Source organism: Mus caroli, chromosome 11, assembly GCF_900094665.2.
Source record: "Mus caroli chromosome 11, CAROLI_EIJ_v1.1, whole genome shotgun sequence".
Classification (NCBI taxonomy): domain Eukaryota; kingdom Metazoa; phylum Chordata; class Mammalia; order Rodentia; family Muridae; genus Mus; species Mus caroli.
Window position 1 is genome coordinate 115038748 of NC_034580.1, and position 19740 is coordinate 115058487.

General features: G+C 52.2%; 1 protein-coding gene across 2 annotated transcripts in view; it reads right to left on the reverse strand.

Moving 5' to 3' along the window:
* Positions 1-1090: 1090 nt before the first annotated feature.
* Positions 1091-19740, reverse strand: part of Tbc1d16 (TBC1 domain family member 16) — an 83935-nt gene continuing 65285 nt past the window's right edge. The window contains exons 4-12 of one of the 2 annotated variants that reach the window (XM_029484035.1): positions 12522-12683; positions 11465-11612; positions 10381-10548; positions 9759-9907; positions 8847-8981; positions 7766-7952; positions 4916-5095; positions 2849-2995; positions 1091-1792 (exon numbers count right to left, since the gene is read on the reverse strand). In XM_029484035.1, coding sequence (XP_029339895.1) covers positions 1544-1792; positions 2849-2995; positions 4916-5095; positions 7766-7952; positions 8847-8981; positions 9759-9907; positions 10381-10548; positions 11465-11612; positions 12522-12683 — 1525 coding nt within the window. In that variant the 3' untranslated portion in view covers positions 1091-1543. The remainder of the gene's footprint in view (positions 1793-2848; positions 2996-4915; positions 5096-7765; positions 7953-8846; positions 8982-9758; positions 9908-10380; positions 10549-11464; positions 11613-12521; positions 12684-19740) is intronic. The other variant, XM_021177371.2, reaches the window with a different exon arrangement.

The window sequence follows — 19740 nt, forward strand, 5'->3', positions numbered from 1 at the left end:
AGAGTTCTAGGTCACCGAGGCTCTGCCCTGCATTTCTGTTACTGGGGTGATAGGCAGTGTGGATATACCTGTTTGTGGCCCTAGCTTCCAGAAAGAGTCAGAAGCCAGTATAGAAAGCAATTCAGATGAAAGGCCACTCCCAGGACTGCACTCACTGTTGCTCACAAAGGACAGTACCCCCCAAGATTAGCACATCCACTTCCAAAGTCTCTTCCTAGAAGGACTCACATTCTCAGAAGGGCCTTCAGATAGGGGATGAGCTCACGAGCAAAGGAAGCTGAGAAAGGAGGCCTAGAGGTCCCGCCCCTCGTTCTGAAGCCCGGCCTCTCTTATGCTGAGCCTCCCCTCATTCTGAGGCCCGCCCCTCTCATTCCGAGGCCCCGCCCTTTCCATCGGTGACCCCCGACCATCTTATTTTGAGGCCTTGCTCTCTCTCATTCTGGTCAGCACCTTTAAACGTGGCACTGTCCTGCAGCACCACTCTTAGTGAGAAAAGCCAAAAGGCAGGGGCACCTCCACCGACCCTGCCGCCTGCACCCACTATGAGGATTCAGCCCTCCGTGGAGGAATCCAGGCTCCTTGCTTGCACCAGCTTTTGGGACACTGGCTAGGAAAGCTCCGGAACACACTTTTATCCAACCACAATCCTCAGCTTTGGAGATTGGAGTGTGGGCGTGGCCTGAGAGCATCCCAGAAGTCCCCTAGGTCCTGGAAGGTGGTGGAGGCACCTTCCAAGCCAGGCCAGATGCCTTTGTCTTGGCTGGGGAGTTATATTCTCCCCCTTCTCCGGGACCAAGTATTCAGAGGACCTCGTGGCTGCGCACACCGCACCCATCAACCTATTCAGGCCCCAGTGGGTTGGTGTTTCTGCTAGAGAAGACACACCTTAGATCCTCAGGGGAGGACCCCAGTGGAGGGTGCATCTGACACTTGGCTCAAGGTAGGCATGTCCTTCCCATACATAGCAGGACACAGAACAGTCATGTGGACACTGTGAGAAGGCCAGGCCAGAACACTTGCCCTCATAAGCTTTTCTTCCCCCACCCTCTCCCCCTCCCTCTCCCCCTCCCTCCCCCCTCCCTTCCTTTTCTTTCTCTTTTGGACAGGACTCTTCATGCCAGCCTTGCAGCTGTGACCATGAAGCTTCGCAAGTGTGCTTGGCTCACTCAGACAACAATCCTGCTCCTCTCTGTCCCCTGGCATGGGTGTGAGCATGAGGCCCTTTCTAGACCCTGCCTTGCCCACGGCTTGGGGAGAGACTCCTGGTCTCTGCTGGAACACCCCCCCCCCCAGCTAGCCAGCAGCCTGCATTCCAGTGGCTAGCCAGACACCCTGGGCTAGCCTTTTAGGAGCGGAATTCTCCTCTCAGGACAGCTGATACCTGCTGTCAGTTCTAGAGCCCGATTTTGTCATCATGACAAGGTCCCCTTCACCCTGGCCAGAGGCTTTTCCTTGTGTCCTCTCCATATCCATCCCCTCCCCCACCCCCTTGCCCAGGACCTCATGGCGGTCCCCTCGTCGATGGTCAAGGGCAGGGGCTTTCCTATCTTCGGAAACCAAAGGCCTCCCGTGGTGCCTTTGGGCCTTTCTTGCCTTCTCTTGAAGGCTTGGGTGATGGCAACTCCACTGTGCCCCCATAGGGACAGCTCTCTGAGCCTGGGTGGTGGCCGGCACACTCCACAGCTGGCATGTACCCACTGTCCCACATGCCTGTCCCACACAGCTTACACAGGTCATGGAGGCTGCAGGGTATCCGTGGTAGAAGGCGGAACTGGTACAGGAGACTCCTGGCCTGTAGAGAGAGGTCAGGCTAAAGGAGACTGAAATGCCATCGGGACACAAGAGAACAGTGGAACACAACAGAAACAAGGGCCACACCCATGGGCTATGTGGGAACAGCACAGTGCCCTGGGTCTCCTTTGGCTGCCAAAAAGGGACCATGAGATACTTGGGCAGTTTAAGACTCAGAGTTCCCAGAGTGAGTAGGTGGCCACCGATGATAGAGCCACACAGCCCTCCCTGCCCCTTTACAGACTCCTCGACTCAGTCCCAGTCCCCTCTGGATAGTACAAGGCCCCTGTACTCTGTCCATGCCTCTCAGAGTTACCCTCGGCCCCTGCAAGGTCTGTCTGGGAGCCCAGTGCAGTGAAGGACCTGAGGACCTTCTTGTCCCCATGGACCATCAGAGGCCGGAATCCAAAGGACTGCCAGCTATGGGTAGTGGGAGGTGGCTGAGCTTCCCTCACTTTCCTAACTGTGGACTGGAAGGAGGCACTCCTGGGTGAAGACTAGCTGGACATTCATACACTGCAGCAAATCAAAGAGGCTGTGTCCAGGGATGGCCCTCTCAGGACCACAGGGGCCAAGTAGAAACACGGCAGCCCCACTGGGCTAAGGAGGCAGTACAGGTGCCAATCACACGGACTTGGTAGAGAAAAACCCAACGAGGTAGGGTGGAGCTATGCGTTGTGGGTGGTACCTGTGTGCAGAGGCGGGGTCTCTGTGATATGAGAGGGGCTCTAGATGCAAGCTGAGTCCATGTGTGGGGTAATGTTCTGTGGTGTGGACCAGGCTCCATGGGCAGGGGTGGGGCTGTGAGGTATGGGAGGGGTTCTGTGTGCAGGGCTGGGTCCTTGAGGTAAAAAGGCAAGGCCTTACATGTAGGGGTGGGGCTGTGAGGTGTATCAGGGCTCAGTAACAGGGATTTCCTAGAACCCCCTGTCCTTCCTCTACCATCTCGCTCACCCCTCCCTCCCTCCCTCCCTGTGCAGGGGTGAGGCCGTAAAGTATATGATATGCCCTGCTTTATGGGCAGGGCAGGCCCGACAGGCCAGGGCAGGGCGCCCACCTTCCTGAGCACCAGCTCTCCGTTCATATGCATGGCCAGGTTTCCGAAGTGCAGCAGCATCTGATCCGTGGCCAGCTGCTGCTCGATAACATCATCCCCGTAGATGGCGACGATGGCCACACAGATGAACAGGTGGAAGTAGTCCGTCTGCGGGGGAACAAGGAGAAACTCAGAGGGGCCCTGCCAAGTCTGAGTCTGCCTCAGGCCACCTGGGTCCGGGCCTGGGCTCACAGGTCCCTGCTCTAGGGAACCACATCACCCATCATCCTCCACTTCACCTGAAGACAGCGCCAGTGTTGGCAGCTCCATCTGGGGCTGCTGGGACCTTGTGGTGCCTGGCCAGGTGGCAGGCATTCACGACAGGCTCTCCAGCCTGGACAGCTGAAAGTGTTCAATCCTGACACAGAAGAAGGATGGGGGCTTTCGGGGGGAGTGGTGGTCTAGGAAGTCCCCATTGAATATCCTGATAACATCATGCGGCCTGTCATTTCCCAACCAGACCAGCACAGTGCAGAGAGAGGTATGGGTGCTACCCTCTGCCTTAGAGCCCCAGGAGTGCCAGACACACTCTTCATAGAGTAGAGCAGAGCACAGGGCAAATGCCAGCTCCTGGGCATGTGCACAGCAGTAAGCCGCAATGGAGGACTGTATGACGTCTTCCCCCTTGGAGCTCATTCACTGTCCTTTCCCCTTCTTCTAACCTCAGCTGATGGGAGACAGAGATGGTTCCAGATGTGACCACAGGTCCCCACATCTGCAAGCAACATGAACTTGCTTTGTGGACTTTGAACAAGATGGCAGCCAACAGGGGTGGCCAAGGATCCGTGCTGCCAGCAGCCTCGGAGGATGGATGGGTGACTTCCTCATGACCCAGTCTCCCTGGCCTCTCAGAATATCTATCTAGAACAGCCTTAAGTCTAGGATGTACTAGCTGGTGGATTGATGTTGCAGGTGGGAGAAGGAAAGAGACTTCAGCGAGTGTTTTTCATAGCTGGGGGTCGAGGTGGAGGCAGACAGAGCTGCGTCCTGGACACACAGGTGGTAGTGATGTTTGTGCAAGTGCGTGCATACATGGACTTGTGTGCACGTGCACAGGAGGCCAGAAGACAGTATCTCACTGGGACCTGGAGGTCAGCCATTAGGCTAGACTGACTGGCCAGAGAGCTCTGTGGACTCGCCAGTATCTGCTGTTTCTTCAGCACTGGGGCCACAGGTGTGCACTGGCTTTTTGAGACAGGTTCAAACTGTGTAGCCTTGACTTTCCTGGAACTCACCAGAAAAAAAAAAATCTGTCTGCCTCTCAAACGTTGGGATTAAAAGTGTGCGCTACCACACCTGACATGCCTGGTTTTTTAAGAAAACACAGGTTCAGACACTCCGATGTAGATCTGCAAGCTTGCAAGGTGAGCGCTTACCACTGAGTAATCTCCCCAGCCTTTGTGCCTTTGGTATTATCATGTCTAAGGCAGATGAAGTGCAATGACTTGCCTACTCTCTTACACTGAAGGCTTGGGCGTGGAAGCCATGTGGCAGTCAGCCCTGTGGTCAGAGAGGAGTTGACAGAAGAGACACCGGTCATGGTGAACACAGGTGGATGCCCGCATCACTGATCCAGGCTCTCTGACTGATGCTGTGGGAAGGCAGGAGCTCAGGGTAGCCCAGCAGCCCCAGAGGGCAGGGCAGGACAGGACAGCACCAGCCACGGCTTGTGCGGGCACATCTATCCTGGGCTGCCTAACTGTCCTGCGGTGCTGATGTCCCTCCCACCAACTGACCGTGACAGAAGGCAGCTCAGCCCAGAATGCAGTAATGAGCATGTCAGCCAGCAATTTACATTGATTTCAATTACATGGGAGGGGAGGTCTGAAGCCGGCTGCTCAGGCCTGGAAAATACTAGCTATGAGAGAGACTGTGGTGTGGTAAGTGGGTGGAGCAAGGAGGAGGACATGCCACACACAAGAGAGGAGGCTTGGGGTGATCCCATGACCCTCCGTTCCCAACAGGATGGTGGCTGCACTCAGGGGGTGGCACCTGCACTCAGGGGTGGCACCTGCACCACTCGCTCACCTGGTAGTGGGCCCAGCAGGCCTCCCAGATACGCAGGGCCTCGGCCTCAGGAAACTCTCGCTTGAAGCAGAGCAGGAGCCATCGGTGGCAGAAGAGCATCTGGAGGCCGTCCTCACCCAGGGACACCAGGTGTTGGTAGAAGCGCTGGTGTGTCAGCCGCAGCAGCTCCCGCAGGTACAGCTTGGGGTGGGAGAGTAGAGCAGGTGTTACCCAGGCTCTGGGCGAGCCTGCCTACCAGGGCTAGAAAGACTATTACTCAGAATGCCTTCAACTCAAAGCACACAAGGAAGTCTCTGTGTCTGCCAGACACATCAGCCAGCCACTATGTCTGCCTACTACTGGACCTCCTGACACACACACACACACACACACACACACACACATACCCCAGTATGCGCACGAGCATGTGCATGCATGTGTGTGATACTGAGTGTCTTCTGTTTACCTTATTTTGTTTTTTCTTTTAAAGATTTTCTGTATTATTTTAAAATTTGAACCAATTTATTTTGTGTGTATGAGTGATCTCCCTGCCTGTTTGCGCACCACAGCAGTGTGCCTAGTGTTCAAGGAGGCCAGAAGAGGAGGTTGGAGCCCCTGGAACTGGAGTTACAGATGGCTGGGAGCCACCATATGGGTCCTGGGATCCAAATCCAGCCCTCAACAAGAGCAGTCGGTGCTCTTAACCACGGAGCTGTCTCTCCAGCCCTCATTTTATTATTTTAAATTATGTGTGTAGTCTGTGCACAGGACTTTAGGTAGCCAGGGAGACCAGAGGAGTTAGATCTCTCTGAAATTCGAGTTACAGGCAACTGTGAGCTGCCTGGTGCAGGTGCTAAGAATCAGAACCCAGGTCCTCTGCAAGTGCATTATATGATATTAACCTCCGAGCCAGCCCGAGATGGAGTCAGTCAGTCACTGAAACTAGGACTTGGCAATTAGCTCGGCTGGCTGAGCAGCAAGCTCCAAGGATCTACCTGTGTGAACTTCCCCAGGACACACCCAGCATGTTACCTGGGTTCTAAGGATCTGGGCTCGGGTCCATAATGCTTGTACAACAGACACTTTGCTGTCTGAGTCACCCCCAGCCTCCACCACTGGAACCTCGCTCACACCTGTCTTCTAGTTCATCTTAGATTTAAAGATATTCTAGAAGGAGACCATGGCATAGCCCTCGGCACAGTATGATTTCCTGGGTGGTCAAGGAGGCTGACTCAGTGTGAAGTCATCCCCCAGCCTCAGCAGACCCCCAGGGGCTGTTTCTAATGCATGCCTGACCAGGCAGGGTGAGTTCCTTCCATCCCACCACGGTTCAGCAACTCCCAGAGTTGATTAACGGAGGGTTCATGGCTGAGTTTCAAGACCCTGGATTCCTGCATGTCGGGTCACCAGGTTGCAAGGGACTTGACGACAGAGGCTATTTCTGGTAGCACCCAGTGGGGGCTGCCGACTTCACTGACGACACCAGTCTCCAGCAGCTAATGAGTCACTGGCCATGTGCCGCCAGGCTCCAGAGTGATGGCGTCAGACCCTGTAATTGCCTCCCTGGGTACCGTGGAAACCTGACATCACAGGCATGTGCGTCGCAGCAGAGACTTGGTGCCTGGTTAGGGTCAGTCCTGCTGAGCACAGCTGGGCCTCAGGCTCTGCACCTCTCCAAAGCAGGCACACTGTTGTTCCCTGAAGCTGTGTGGCTCTGGAGTCTAGGAGTCCTTCCTGACGGGCCAGGATGTCCAGTCTGTGGCCCACGGAAGGTCAAGGCCACGGTATGGCTGACAGCTCTCTGATGGATGTCCAATCTGCACAACTGCCAGGATGCTCCATCCCTCCTGCAGCCAGCTGCTTCTCCCTCATACCTTTGCTGTGGTCAGCCCTCTGTTCCCAGTGGCTGATCTATGGGACATGCTTTTGGCCCTCCCTTGGCTCTGCCCTCACTGTATAAGACCACTGATTACGATTATCCAAAACCCTCTGTTTAGCTGAGTCTCCAATGTCTGAGGTCTGACCCATATGCCATAGACACAGCCATGGGAGGGGGCACCTGGGACTCACTCCTGTCTCTAGGGTCCAGTGCCTTCTGCTCATACCTTCATTGTGTCAGCTTATCTATTTCCAGACCAGGCCATCTGCAGGAGTGAGGGCAGGCTACCTACATCCAGGACCTGGAAGTGGGCAGGGGCTTGACACAAATGCAGGTGTGTTGCAGTGACAAGATCTAGTCCCAGTCACCTGGTGCTGCCTGGTTTGTGTACAGCTGATCTCTGTGGGGGAGGACTTGTGGCCAGTGTCAGCTGATTCTCCCAGAAAGGTCAGCCTTTGGGGGTGGAGATGTGAGACTTGCCTGCTGGATGTCCCACTGCACGCAGCTACCCTGACTGCCTGTATTGGGATCTGCTAGTCACTCAAACCTGAACCAAGTAGCATGGACCTCTCCTCTCTTTGGCCTATCAAGGAGGCTGGATTAATGGCCCTGCAGGAAGCTACCAGAGTAGGACCTTGAACAATTGTCCTCTGGTGTTTCAGGAGAAATGGATTAGAGGCTGACTGAGACCCAAACATACATCTCCTGTAGGTGACTAGCTGGCCCTTCCCAGAAGGCCTATGTCCTGTCAGCAGAGATTCTGGGTTTCTGCTGACCTTTCACCCCCCCTGATAACATGGCTGCATCTCACCATCAAGTCCCAAGCAGCAACAGGAGGCAGTATGCTATCTCTCTGAGCTCTTCATCACACAGACACACATGCACACACATACACATGTGCACAAGCACAGATATATTCACGATACACATATGCATGATACACAGTGATACACGTATGCATGTGCACACAAACACACAACTCCACGCCTCACCAGCTGTCTCTCCATGTCCTCATCCCTGGGAGAGCTGACAAAGATGGTGTTCTGCATCAAACCCACGAAGCACCAGAAGGTGTCTGATTCATCCAAGACCTCAGCCAGGATAGGCGCCACCAGATCTGACATGCCCTGTGAGTAGCCGATGGCTGGGTTGTACACAGCATAGTTCAACAGGATCCTCCTGGTGGGGCAGGAGTAGAGGTGGCTTGAACCATCCCACCCTTGCTGTCTCCACCAAGGCCTGTTGTGACAGTGCTGGGTCCCTCCATCTCGGTGTCAGGAGAGGCTGTAGCCAGTGGCAGGTGCCACGAACCCTATCTCAAGAGTACTGGGTTGGGGCTGGCGAGATGGCTCAGCAGGTAAGAGTACTAATTGCTCTTCCAAAGGTCCTGAGTTTAAATCCCAGCAACCACATGGTGATTCACAACCACCCGTAATGAGATCTGACGCCCTCTTCTGGTGCGTATGAAGACAGCTACAGTGTATTTATTTATAATAATAAATAAATCTTTTTTTTAAAAAGTATGGGGTACTGGCTGGGTATGGTGTACACACCTTTAATCCCGGCACTTGGTAGGCAGTATAATCTCTTTGATTTTGAGGCCAGCCTGATCTACATAGAGTTCCAGGGTAGCCAGAGCTACACATAGGTCTTAGCTTCTGAACCTTGTGGTGGCCACCCTGTCCTATTTGATGGGACCAGCAAAGCCCCTGATCCCTCTCCTTGCTTGGCTCCCGTTTACTAAGGACGACGGTCCCCAACCCTACCTCTGTCTTCTCATCTCACGAATGAACGGACGGTCATAACACTATGCAGAGCCAGAGACTGCCATCTTTTATACTCTGCTGCAGCCTGGCAAATAACTGCACAAAATTAACAGCCAGCTGTGCAGAAATGTGGGTGTGACTCTCTTACATGTTCACTGTCTGTGACAGAGGGTGGGCTGGCAGGGATCAGGGGCTGAAGTAGCTTATGGGTTCCCTGTTCTGGGCCTGGGTGGAGTGCTGCACAGCGGGCAGGCCGTGGGGGTGGGGGTGTAAAGAGAGTCAGAGGGAGGCCAGAGTCACCGGGTACCTCATGCTCTCCACGTTTGGATTGTCCTCCCCTCGGAAGAACTGGTTGTTCCTATCTGTCCGAACCACGTCTTTGTCCACAGTGAACTGCACATTACGCCAGAAGGCTCTGTGCTCCTCTGGAGTCATGGAGAGCCTGTGAGGCAGACAGAGCACAACTCTGAGGTCAGCTATGGAAGGGGGATGCCCTGAGTGCCAGGGAGCAGGTAACACAGCAGCCCACTGGACCTGGAGTAGCTGCACACCCCGGAAACAGAAGCCTGTGCTCTGCGGAGCTCTAACCTCTGTTGCTAGGGCTACGAGCAGTCAACCCTCCAGCTCCCAAGAGGGTGTGTGTGTGTGTGTGTGTGCATGCACATGTGCATGTATACATGTGTGTACATGTGTGGTGTATGTGTTTGTATGAGTGTGCACATGTGTGTGTACTGTCAGCACAGACCCCCCTTGCTCCCAACAGGATATGTGCATGTGTGTATGCATGTATATATGTGTGTGCATGTGCATATATACATGTGTGTGCATGTATATGTGTGTGTAGGGGGTGTATTCAAGGCCATCCTCATTTTGACTCATCTAACAGGTCTAGCCCCTCAGAGGAGAGCTGACTACAGCCTGTTGCAGTGCAGAGCAACCTTCAGCCTCTGAAGTCAGGCTTCCAGCCCGGCTGTACTTGGCGAACATTGGCCCCTAGTTAAGTCTGTTAAACACAAATTCTAAAACTCTTGGCATGCGAACTAAAGGGCCTGGACCAAGGTGATGGGGGTGTCATGTAGTGACTGCCCTTATCCTGCCAATGGCATTGGCTCTTGGGAGACTCACAGTTCTAAGAAACTATGGTTCATAGAATACAAGGTCAGCAGTGAATTGCACTTTCCCGCCGAGGTCTGAAGGAACTTCGGGGCCCCTAGTGCACCTCTTTTGCTGGATGGCTGCATATTCCTTTCGCTTCTGCGACCGAAGTGCCTCGCGTTCCTCCGACGTGGACTCGTGGCTATAATAGTGCAGCAGAAAAGGCCAGACCTCCCCACGGATCGACACATCAATGCCACCAAAGAAAATGGCCTGGAGGAAGCAGTACAAATTGAGAGGGGTTGGGGGGAGAGAGTATAAAACAGGGCAGCTCAAAGAACCCCCAAATCCCCAGAGAAGGGTGTTGTGGGTCCTTTGGCTAGCCTCGATTCAGACCCCAGCAATTTGCACATGTTTACAAGGGGAAAGCGCTGGAGAGGCATTCCCATACAGGATACAAACTGGCTCATTTCAATGTCAAAGCCCCCCCGGGGTGGCACTCTGAGATCAACACGCCGTTCTCACGTCATGGATTAATCCTGGGGGTTTCAATACTGAAGAGTCCGCAGGGCCCACAGGGATCCCCAAACTCTGCAATTGTCTTTTCAATGAAGCTGCCTGGGTGCTTCGGACAGAACCCAACGCCAGGGACCGGCCCTCCTGAGGTGGTGACTGGCCACCCACCCTCCAGCCCTGCTGCTTGACTAAAGGGCTCCGTGGAGGCTGGCTAGGTGCCCCCTCCCTACCTGGCGTAGCTTGTACTCCTCCTCCACCTGGCCCAGGTCATTCAGGTGGTTGAGCCAGGCAGACACATCCAGCCTCCGGTACAGGCTCTCCTCCGGGTGGATTTCAGAGGACGGCAGCTTGGGCCTTCGGATGGAGAACTGCATACATGTCCTCTCATCCGTGACCTGCTGGACGGGTGGGAGGGACCCGGTGGAGAGCAGATCTCAGAGCCTGGGCTTTTGAAGCCTGAGACGCTGTTCCCAGGATGTCAAAGCCACTCGCTCCTCTGGGAGGAGGGGAGGCGCTGTCTGTGCACACAACTCCTAAATGGCAAGTGTAATTAGACACAATTAAAATGAAAATACCTTCATCCTAAAAATCTCTCTCCCTTTGCAACTCACAGCCTCCGCTGCCCCCATCCCCTTCCTGCCCCAGCCGCAAAGAAAACCAGAATTAATACCCCTTACAGCCCAACGTCCCTCTGCCAGGGAAAGCCTGCAATAGATTCCATTCGATCGGCCACATACAAAGGCCCGCTGTTCGGGCGAGCAGGGAGCCAGACTGTCAGATTGTCTCCATGCGCAGTCATGAGTCCAGGGCGAAACTGCAGCTGACATTTAATTCAAAAATCAAAGGTTGCTCATCGCAGGGGGTGGGGGTGGGCATTTGCCACTATCGTAATAAGAGGAGCCGGCGGGAGGCTCTACGGGAGGATAGGGCTGTAAAGTCTGCCCCCCTCCCCGTTCTAATAAGCACATACAGCATCTTAAACAGGTGATTAAGAGGCTCTTATTACCTCTGTATGCAGATTGAGCGAAATATGGCAGAAAGCCTTATGAAAACAAGAATCTTCAAATGCTCAAAGTGACTTCCAGAAAGGCCTAGGCACAGACTTCAGCTGTCAAGCACACTGATGGCCAACCACCTCAACCACGACAGCCAAATGCCATTCTCCTCAGAGGGGAATCCCCAGAGCCAGACCCCCCCAACCCCCCCAGGAAGATGTGCTGGGACAGCCCCAGACCCACAGGGTTGGCATCCTGAGAGAGCTTCCATCCCCTCGCCATAACCAACCACATCCCACCCCACCGTCGGCTGGGCTACCTGGTCCCTGAGGTGTGTCTCCGTGCAGAATTTCCATTGCTGGAACACCTCGGAGAGCTTGTCCAGGCCACCGTGGTGAAAGTGAAAAATCTTGTATTGGCTCTCTCGGCTGGCTACCACCAGCTGGCCACTCGTGCAAGCCTCGTCACTGAAGGGCCACAGGGTGGGGGAGGGGGTGAATGCATTAACACAGGTTTTGATTTCCGAGTTTAATCAGAGCCCCGCTGTCAGCCACCTCAGGCAGGAAACATTGAGTCCCAAGGGAGTCTGGCTGCTTGTGTGGGGAGCAGAGTCAACACAACTCAGTACCCCCTCTACCTAGGAAGCCAAGCGGCTGGATCCAGAGGACCCCTGGCACACCATTCCTGAGCTGCCCTGGGGACCTGGAGCAGTGTGTTAGGGCCAGCTTGCTGGATGGAGCTCTCAACCCCAGAGGACCCCTGGCACACCATTCCTGAGCTGCCCTGGGGATCTGGAGCAGTGTGTTAGGGCCAGCTTGCTGGATGGAGCTCTCAACCCCGCAAGGGGTTTCTCAAGCTTCCTCTAAATAAGAGGACAGAGGAGAGGGTTTCCCAAAATCTCCTTCAAGGCTGTCACCCCAACCACCTCAGCACCCTCAGGGGAAGGCTGGAATATGGGTCTGGGGTTCCTATAGGTACTTTTTGCGGGTGCTGACTTGGGCTGATGTGGCTGTGGTTTATAAAGGAAAAGCCACTTCCATAGAGGAGGCCAGTGTTGGTGTCAGCTGTGCAAATGATCTGTGGAGCCCCGAAACACAGCCTTCTGCAGCACCCACCTGCTGGGCTTTCTTTCCTGAAGGCCACCCACCCTTTGCCACCCACCACAGCAGGGGGCTGTGAGGCCAGGTGGGAGAGCACAGGCGACTATGGGCCAGGGAGGAAACTGCTAGCATTGGCTAGACCAGTTGCAGCCCTCTGCTGCACATGAGACTGGAAATGCACATGGCTGCATGTGCCCACCCCCCACATCTGTGCTTACACATTCATACATGTAGGCACACATACATGCTTCCAGGAGGCAGAGGACAGCTCCTTACCTGAAGAAGAGCCGCAGGGAGCGCATGTGGCCCAGGTCCACTCGGAACACACCACAGATCTGCTCCAGAGCACATCCCCGCTGGGGCTCATCCCAGCGAGGCGTCTGCAGGAGGCCATTGCTGTCAGGGAACCGCAGGTTGGCATCGGAGCTGGAGGGGGAGCTGGAGGAGGAGGTGGTGTGAGGATCTCATATTTCTGTGCTATGCTATCCCAGGGAAAGGACGGGGAGGGGGTGCGTAACATACACCCTGGGCTTAAATACAGAGGATGCGATGGAACACGCCCCACGGAAACCGCGACCCAGGTGTCCGTGAACGATGCCACTGAGAAAGCAGATCCCAGCACTCTTTGAGAAAAGTGATAGTCTGGGTTGAATGGGAAAGCACTTTTTTGTTTGTTTGGTTGGTTGTTGTTTTTTTTCATGAGCAGACTCCGCGGTACCTTAATACAGGTAGCAGGTTGTCAGGACGGCAGAGCTCAAGTCTCCTGAGTGACTTAAGGCGACTTACCAGGCCTCTCTGAGCCTTTACGTCTTATTTATAAAATGGAGGTGGCAACAGAATATGTGTGGAATGAGCAGCTGTAAAGTCCCTGGGGCAGCTGCCTGTCAGTTTGGACAGGATGGGGCTTGGGGGGGGGGGGCTTAGATTTCTTCTGTTTCTTAAAGACAATGGTTATTGGAGGAAACACGGGGGCTACTAATATTAACTAACTAATATAACTCACTTAACTAATATTAACTATAAGCATCTGTAATGACTTGTGGATGCGGGCTTGGCCACTTCCCGTGTGCTGTGGGGGAGAGCGTGTGTCAAGGCCAGAGTCAACACTGGGGCTCTTCCTCCATCCCTGTGTCCCTGGAGCTCACTGATTGGCCAGACTGGCTGCCCGTCCGCCTGGCACAGGTCACTGATTGGCCAGACTAGCTGCCTGCCCGCCCATCTGCCCGGCACAGGTCACTGATTGGCCAGACTGGCTGCCCAGCACAGGTCCCAGGGTTCCTCCTGCCTCTGCTTCCCCCAGCACTGAGGAAACCACATGTAAAATGGCCTGATGTTTGTTTGTTTGTTTGTTTATCCATTCTTCTTTCATACATTTCAATCCGACCAAACCTTCACTCCCTCCCATGCCCCTCCCATCTCCCCAGATCCACTCCTCTTCTGTTTCCCTCCAGAAAAGAGCAGACCTCCCAGGGATTGCAACCAAACACGGCAAAACAAGTCATGATAAGACCAGGCACGAGCCCTCATATCAAGGCTGGCTGGAGGGGCCAACCCAGTAGGAGAAAAGGGGTCCCAAAAGTAGGCAAAAGAGTCGGAGATACCCCAATTCCTACTGCTAGGAGTCTACAAGAACACAAGGTGTTCTTATGTAAGCTAGGGATCAAGCCCAGCAAGCACTTACCCACCAAGCCCTGTGCCCAGCCCGCAGGTGTTTTTATAGCACATGATCTTATTACATGAGGGCTGGGATTACCCCACTGTTCAGAAAATGAAACCAAGACCCAGAAGGGCTATGTAATTTCCCCAAGGTCACACAGCTAGCAACTAATGGAGCTATGCCTGGAACCTGAGTGTGCAGTTTGCTATGCTCTCGTCGTTTTACTTTAAAAAAAAAAAAAAAAAAAAAACACCTATTATTCATATTTTCTTTTGCAAAAATATTTAATTATACAGTTTAGGGCATCACTGGTTAAATCCTGGAGATGTCACAGTGGTGTTCTGCAGACAACAGCTACGGTATAATCTGAGCAAAGGCGAGAGTCAGTTTCAAGCCTTGCGCTGGCTCAGCACAGTCAGTAGCCGCTCTCTGCCAAAGCAGAAGCCTCCAGTGTATACCACCCAGCGAACAGCTCCCTTGGAAGCCTGGGTCTAGTCCCTTCTCTCTCAGCCATCAAGTAGAAGGTAGAGCCCTTCACGGTACCCAGAATGCCTGCCCAGTGTGTGATGTGGCTCTCCTGTGTCAGAGAGTCATCCCAGCAGGGTCCTCCCTTAGGCCCAGGATGCGCCCAGGTCTTTCTGAGTGGACCCTGCTTCTTTCTGTACACTGTAAAGTCCTCATGCACAGTCTAGGTGAGAGTCTGCCAAGAGCTGCTGCCTACCGCTTCCTGCAAAGTGGCTGGGTCTGCCCTTGGCTGCTCCCCATTAATTGCTACAGGGTCACTATACCATGCTACAACACCATGCTCCAAACTCCCAGAACCCCACAGAGCAGGCAACTGAGCCAGGCCACAAGCAGAGGCCACTGCTGGTCCCTGGGAATTGGGAGTGTGCAGGAGGTAAGACATTTCTGGAAAACAATGGTTATATGGACAGGCTTCCTGCTCCGATGGCAACACGGCGACATCCAGGAAAAGGAGAGTTATGCAGACAGTTAAAATATCAGTGTTTACCAGGAGCTGGCGAAGAGGAGACACACAATGTGGAGCACGGGACAATGGGACCCTCTGTATGACACCGCAGGGTTGTGTGTCCCAAACCAGAGAGCACACAACAGCAAGAGAACGCCTTGTGCAGACTGTGGACTTCCATCAGTGTGGTCCATCCGAGACCTCATGGCTGATGCTGACGCTGAGGTGTCCGGGTCCCCATGGCGCCAAGGACACGTGAGAAAGAAATCTCTGCAATAAACCTGAGACCATCAAGCTAAAAGCCTATCAAGCCAGGTGTGGTGGTGCAAGCCCATAAAGCTGTGATCCAGAAACGGAGGAAGGAGGGAGGAGCCTAAAGTCAGCAAGGGTGATCGACACAGGGAGCTGGAGGCTAACCTGGGCTACATAAGATGCTGACTCAAAACAAACAAACCAAATAAATGTATGTTAATAATGATAATAAAAAACAAGGAACAAACTGGTCACATATTGCAAATGCTAGAGATTAATACTGTTAATATATAAAAATGCACATAAATTATAGAAAGGAATTCTACACAGGAGAGTATCAAAAAGAAAAGAATTTGCTGGAGAATACACAAAAACTATTTTTTTACTATTTTAAATAGTTTTTTTTTAACTATATTTACTCATATCTAGAGTAATAAAATGAATTCAAATATGAAAGAGACTGTTCTGAAATAGGAATTAAATTAGTGGTAATTCAAAGATTACAAAATCTTAGCTGGGGCCACAGAGATGACTCACAGTTAAGTGTGAATCCTGTTTTNTTTTTTTTTTTTTTTTTTTTGGTTTTTCGAAACAGGGTTTCTCTGTACAGCCCTGGCTGTCCTGCAACTCACTCTGTAGACCAGGCTGGCCTCGAACTCAGAAATCCCCCTGCCTCTGCCTCCCGAGTGCTGGGATTAAAGGCCTGCACCACCACACCCAGCGTGAATCCTGTTCTTAGAGCAGATCCAAGTTCAGTTCCCAACACCCATGTCAGGCCACTCACAACTCCCTGCCCCTCCCTGTAACTCCAGTTTCAGGGCATCATCTGGCATCATCCTCTTCTGGCCTCGAGAACACCTGTATTCATAGAGAGAAATGCATAGCTAAGAATAAAAAATAGATATTTAAAATCTAAACTAAGAGGGGTGGCATATGCCTGTAATTCCAGAACTTGAGAGGGATCGGCTAAAGTCATCCTTGAGGCCAGGTCAGAGCACCTGAGACTCTGTCTCAAGAACAAACCAAACGGGCATAAAATAATAATAATAATAATAATAATAGCAATTATTATTATTATTATTAATTATTCTAGGGCTCTCAGGAACATCTTAGGATGACTTAGAAAGAGTGCAGCAGACTGGCCTGATTTCTCTAAATGTCAATCTAGAAATAAAATGCAAAAGGCTTAACATATCTGTGTGTTTTAACCATCTTACTTCCTTTCTAGCAATTAATTCAAGGACAATAGTCGCAGAATCACATGCATGAATAGATACAGGACATCCTATTGGCAAAATTGATAAAATCCGCAGACTAGGAACAGAAGAGACCATTCTCAAAAAAGGAAGGAGACTGCACACTCTACACTCTACTCTCGGACTTAGCAGGGAAGGATGGGATTGTTTCCCTCAAAAACAGGAGCTTGGGACAAGGGCGACGGCTGAGTGGTTAACACTGGCTGCTCTTGCACAGGACTGCATTTTGGGTCCCCGCACCTGTATCATGGCTCGCAACCATCTGTAACTCCAGTTCCATGGGATCCAACATCTTCTGACCTCTGAGGCACCAGACATGCACATGGTACACAGACAAACGTGTTGGCAAAACAACCACTCACATAAAATAAATAAATGTTAAAAAGTAAACAACTAAAACTATATTAAAACAAACCAGGAGCGAGGTAACAACGGCACTGACTTCCCCTGCTATCCTGTATCCTCTTGCGCTCACCCTCACCTCCGCACTAGACAGGAAGAGGAAGGAGGACCACAAAGACGGGAGGAGAGCGCGCGCAGAGGATGTGACTGTTTATATGAAGCCTCTCTGGGGAATTATAACTCAACTCTGCGAGCCAGTGAGTGAACTGAGCGAGGTTAATAGAGAAGAATGCCTCGCATCCTTGAACCATCCGGACACAACTGGAAAACGGAAGAGCACATTTAATGTACGCCAGAAGTGAAGCCATGTCCGAGGGGGACGGCTCAGTGGATAAGGCCTTGCTGTGGAAGCAGAGCAACCAGGGTTTGGACCCCTAGAGCCCAAATAAAACCCAACATCACCCCAGTGCTTGAGGGGTCGAGAAGGGATTCCTGGAGCAAGCTGGCTGGGTAGCAAGCAGAGGCAGGAGCTCTGGGTTTGTGAGAGACCAGGAGGAGCCTGAGAAAGGAAGACACCAGGTGTCAACCTCCACATGCATGCACACACGCATGCCCACATGCCACCAAACACGCACATGCACCAGCGAATAGAGATCACAGTTAAGACATCCAGGCTGAAAACATAGGGCTGCTGAGAGAAATCAGTCCTCAGCCCGCAAAGGCACGCCACGTCTAGGTCCTCAATGAGTATGTATCCACTGGACGTCTCCACGAGACAAATTAAAGTCAACTCCTTCATGCCACACCCAAAAGTTAGCTCAAGATAGATCATAATGTGAAACCGGTAACCCTGGGGAACTCCCCGACACCGCCGCCTTTGCGTTAATGAGATGGCCCAGCAGCTAAAGTCTCTCGCCACCGAGCCTGACAAATTGAGTTGGATCCATAGAACCCACATGGTGAAGAGAGAACTATTCCTGCAGATTGTCCTCTGACCTCCACACATGCACTGAGGCTTACATGTACAGCCCCAAGCAAACACACAAACATATGGATTAATAAATGTAATTTTAAAATACGATATAAAACCAAAACCCCTGTATCAGTATCAGTAATCTCGAAGCTATTCTGGCATCTGAGACCTTGCAACAGGGCAGGCAGGGTTTGGCATACACCCTACAAACCACAAAGGTAGTAAAAGAAGAAAACTTCTCTTCAAAGCGCCCTCATCAAAGGAAAAAGACAAAGAAAGACAGGAAGTCACAGCCTGAGAGAAAATTCCCACAAAACATATGTCCGGCTGAACTCGTGTCTTGAATATTTATAAGAAACTCTTATATACAGACTCAGCCGGGCGAGGCTGCACAGGCTTGCAATCCTGATCTTGGGGAGGCTGAGGCAGGAGGACTGTGATTCAAGGGTAGGTAGCCTGGGGCAAGTGGCAAGCCTCTGCTTGCACAATCAGACACTGCACTCCTCGGTGCTGTGTGGGAAGACACAGTTTCTTAGGCCCATGTGTACAGTGCTCGAAGCCTGAGAACCAAGACCCAGAACAACCCAACCGAAAAGATTAACATTGTGGTACATAGACCACGAAAGGCATTCAGTGACAAGAGCTGGGCCACAGACACACAGGCAACACAGCACAGGCAATTACACCGAGCAAAGACAGCCAGATCAAAACAGAGCGCACTCACTGTGCGATGCCATCTGCACACAAATGTACCCGAATGACTAACCCCAAAACGACAGAAACTGAAGTGTGTGTGTGTCTGCTGTGTGAACATATGTGGTATGTGCATAGTGTGTGTGCAGTGTGTGTGAATGCAGTGTGTGTGTGGTATGTGCAGAGTATGGTGTGTGCAGTGTGCATATGTGTGGTGTGTGTGTGGTGTGTGTGTGTGTGTGTGTGTGTGTGTGTGTGTGTGTATGCACTCTTGAGAATGTTTTACTGGGGATTGGATCCACATTCTTAGGCAAGCTCTAACAGGGAGCTATACCCTAGCCCTCTTTCCACTTTTTACTTGGGGCAGAGTCGTACTGAGTTTTATAGGCTATTTTGCAGTTTCAATTCCCCTGTCTCAGCCTCCTGAGTAGCTAGGACCATAGGTCTGTACAAATGGGCCTGACTTCCCCAAAATATCAAATTCCCTGAATTAAGCATTGTTTAGATTTTTAAATATAATTTTATGTGTACATGTCTTTTGCCTGCATGTATAGCTGCACACCGCATGCTTGCCTCCCAAAGAGGTCAGGAAAGGGCACTGGATCCCCTAGAACAAGAGTTACAGCCAGCTGTGAACAGCTATATGGGTGCCAGGAATTGAACCTAGGTCTTCTGCAAGAACAGCCAGTGCTCTTAATCACAAAAGCCACCCCTCCAGGCCCCTGGCTTAATCATCTTTAAGAGTAGTGTTCAATGGTACAGAGTGAATCACAGAACCGTGCAGCCACTCTCTGCCTCCCCCGGAACACTGGTTGTATACAACAGAGGTGCTGTGGTATCAATGAAATTCTTTGCCACTTCCCTGCCGTCTAGATTCCTGCAACATCATCCTATGCTCTGTGTACGTGAACTTGGCTGGCCCAAGGGCCTCATCCAGGTGGCAGATGTAGCGCTCGCCCTTCTGTGACTGGAGTGTTTCACTGAGCACGTGGTCTCCAAGGCTCTCCAAGGAGGAGTGAGATTCCACAAAGTGGACAGACTTCAGCGTATTTGTCTGTCTGTCTGTCTGCCTGTCCACTGTGTCCTGATGCTTCTTTAACACGAGCACCCCCTCAGATCTCTGCTGGCTGACCTTTTGGTTACAAGCCCTGAAGAGGAATTTCTAAATCAGTTTCTAAGTTTTTCTGAAGAAGTGCCCCCCGTCCCCATCTCCCACAGAAGTGGGAGCTGTGTTCACCCCACCCACAGGACACAAGGTTCTGCTTTCTCTGCATTCCCACCAACCCTTGTGATGGTCTCCTCTGGTTTACAACAGCCATGCAGAGCTGGGGGTCCTCTCCCTGCAGCTTTGG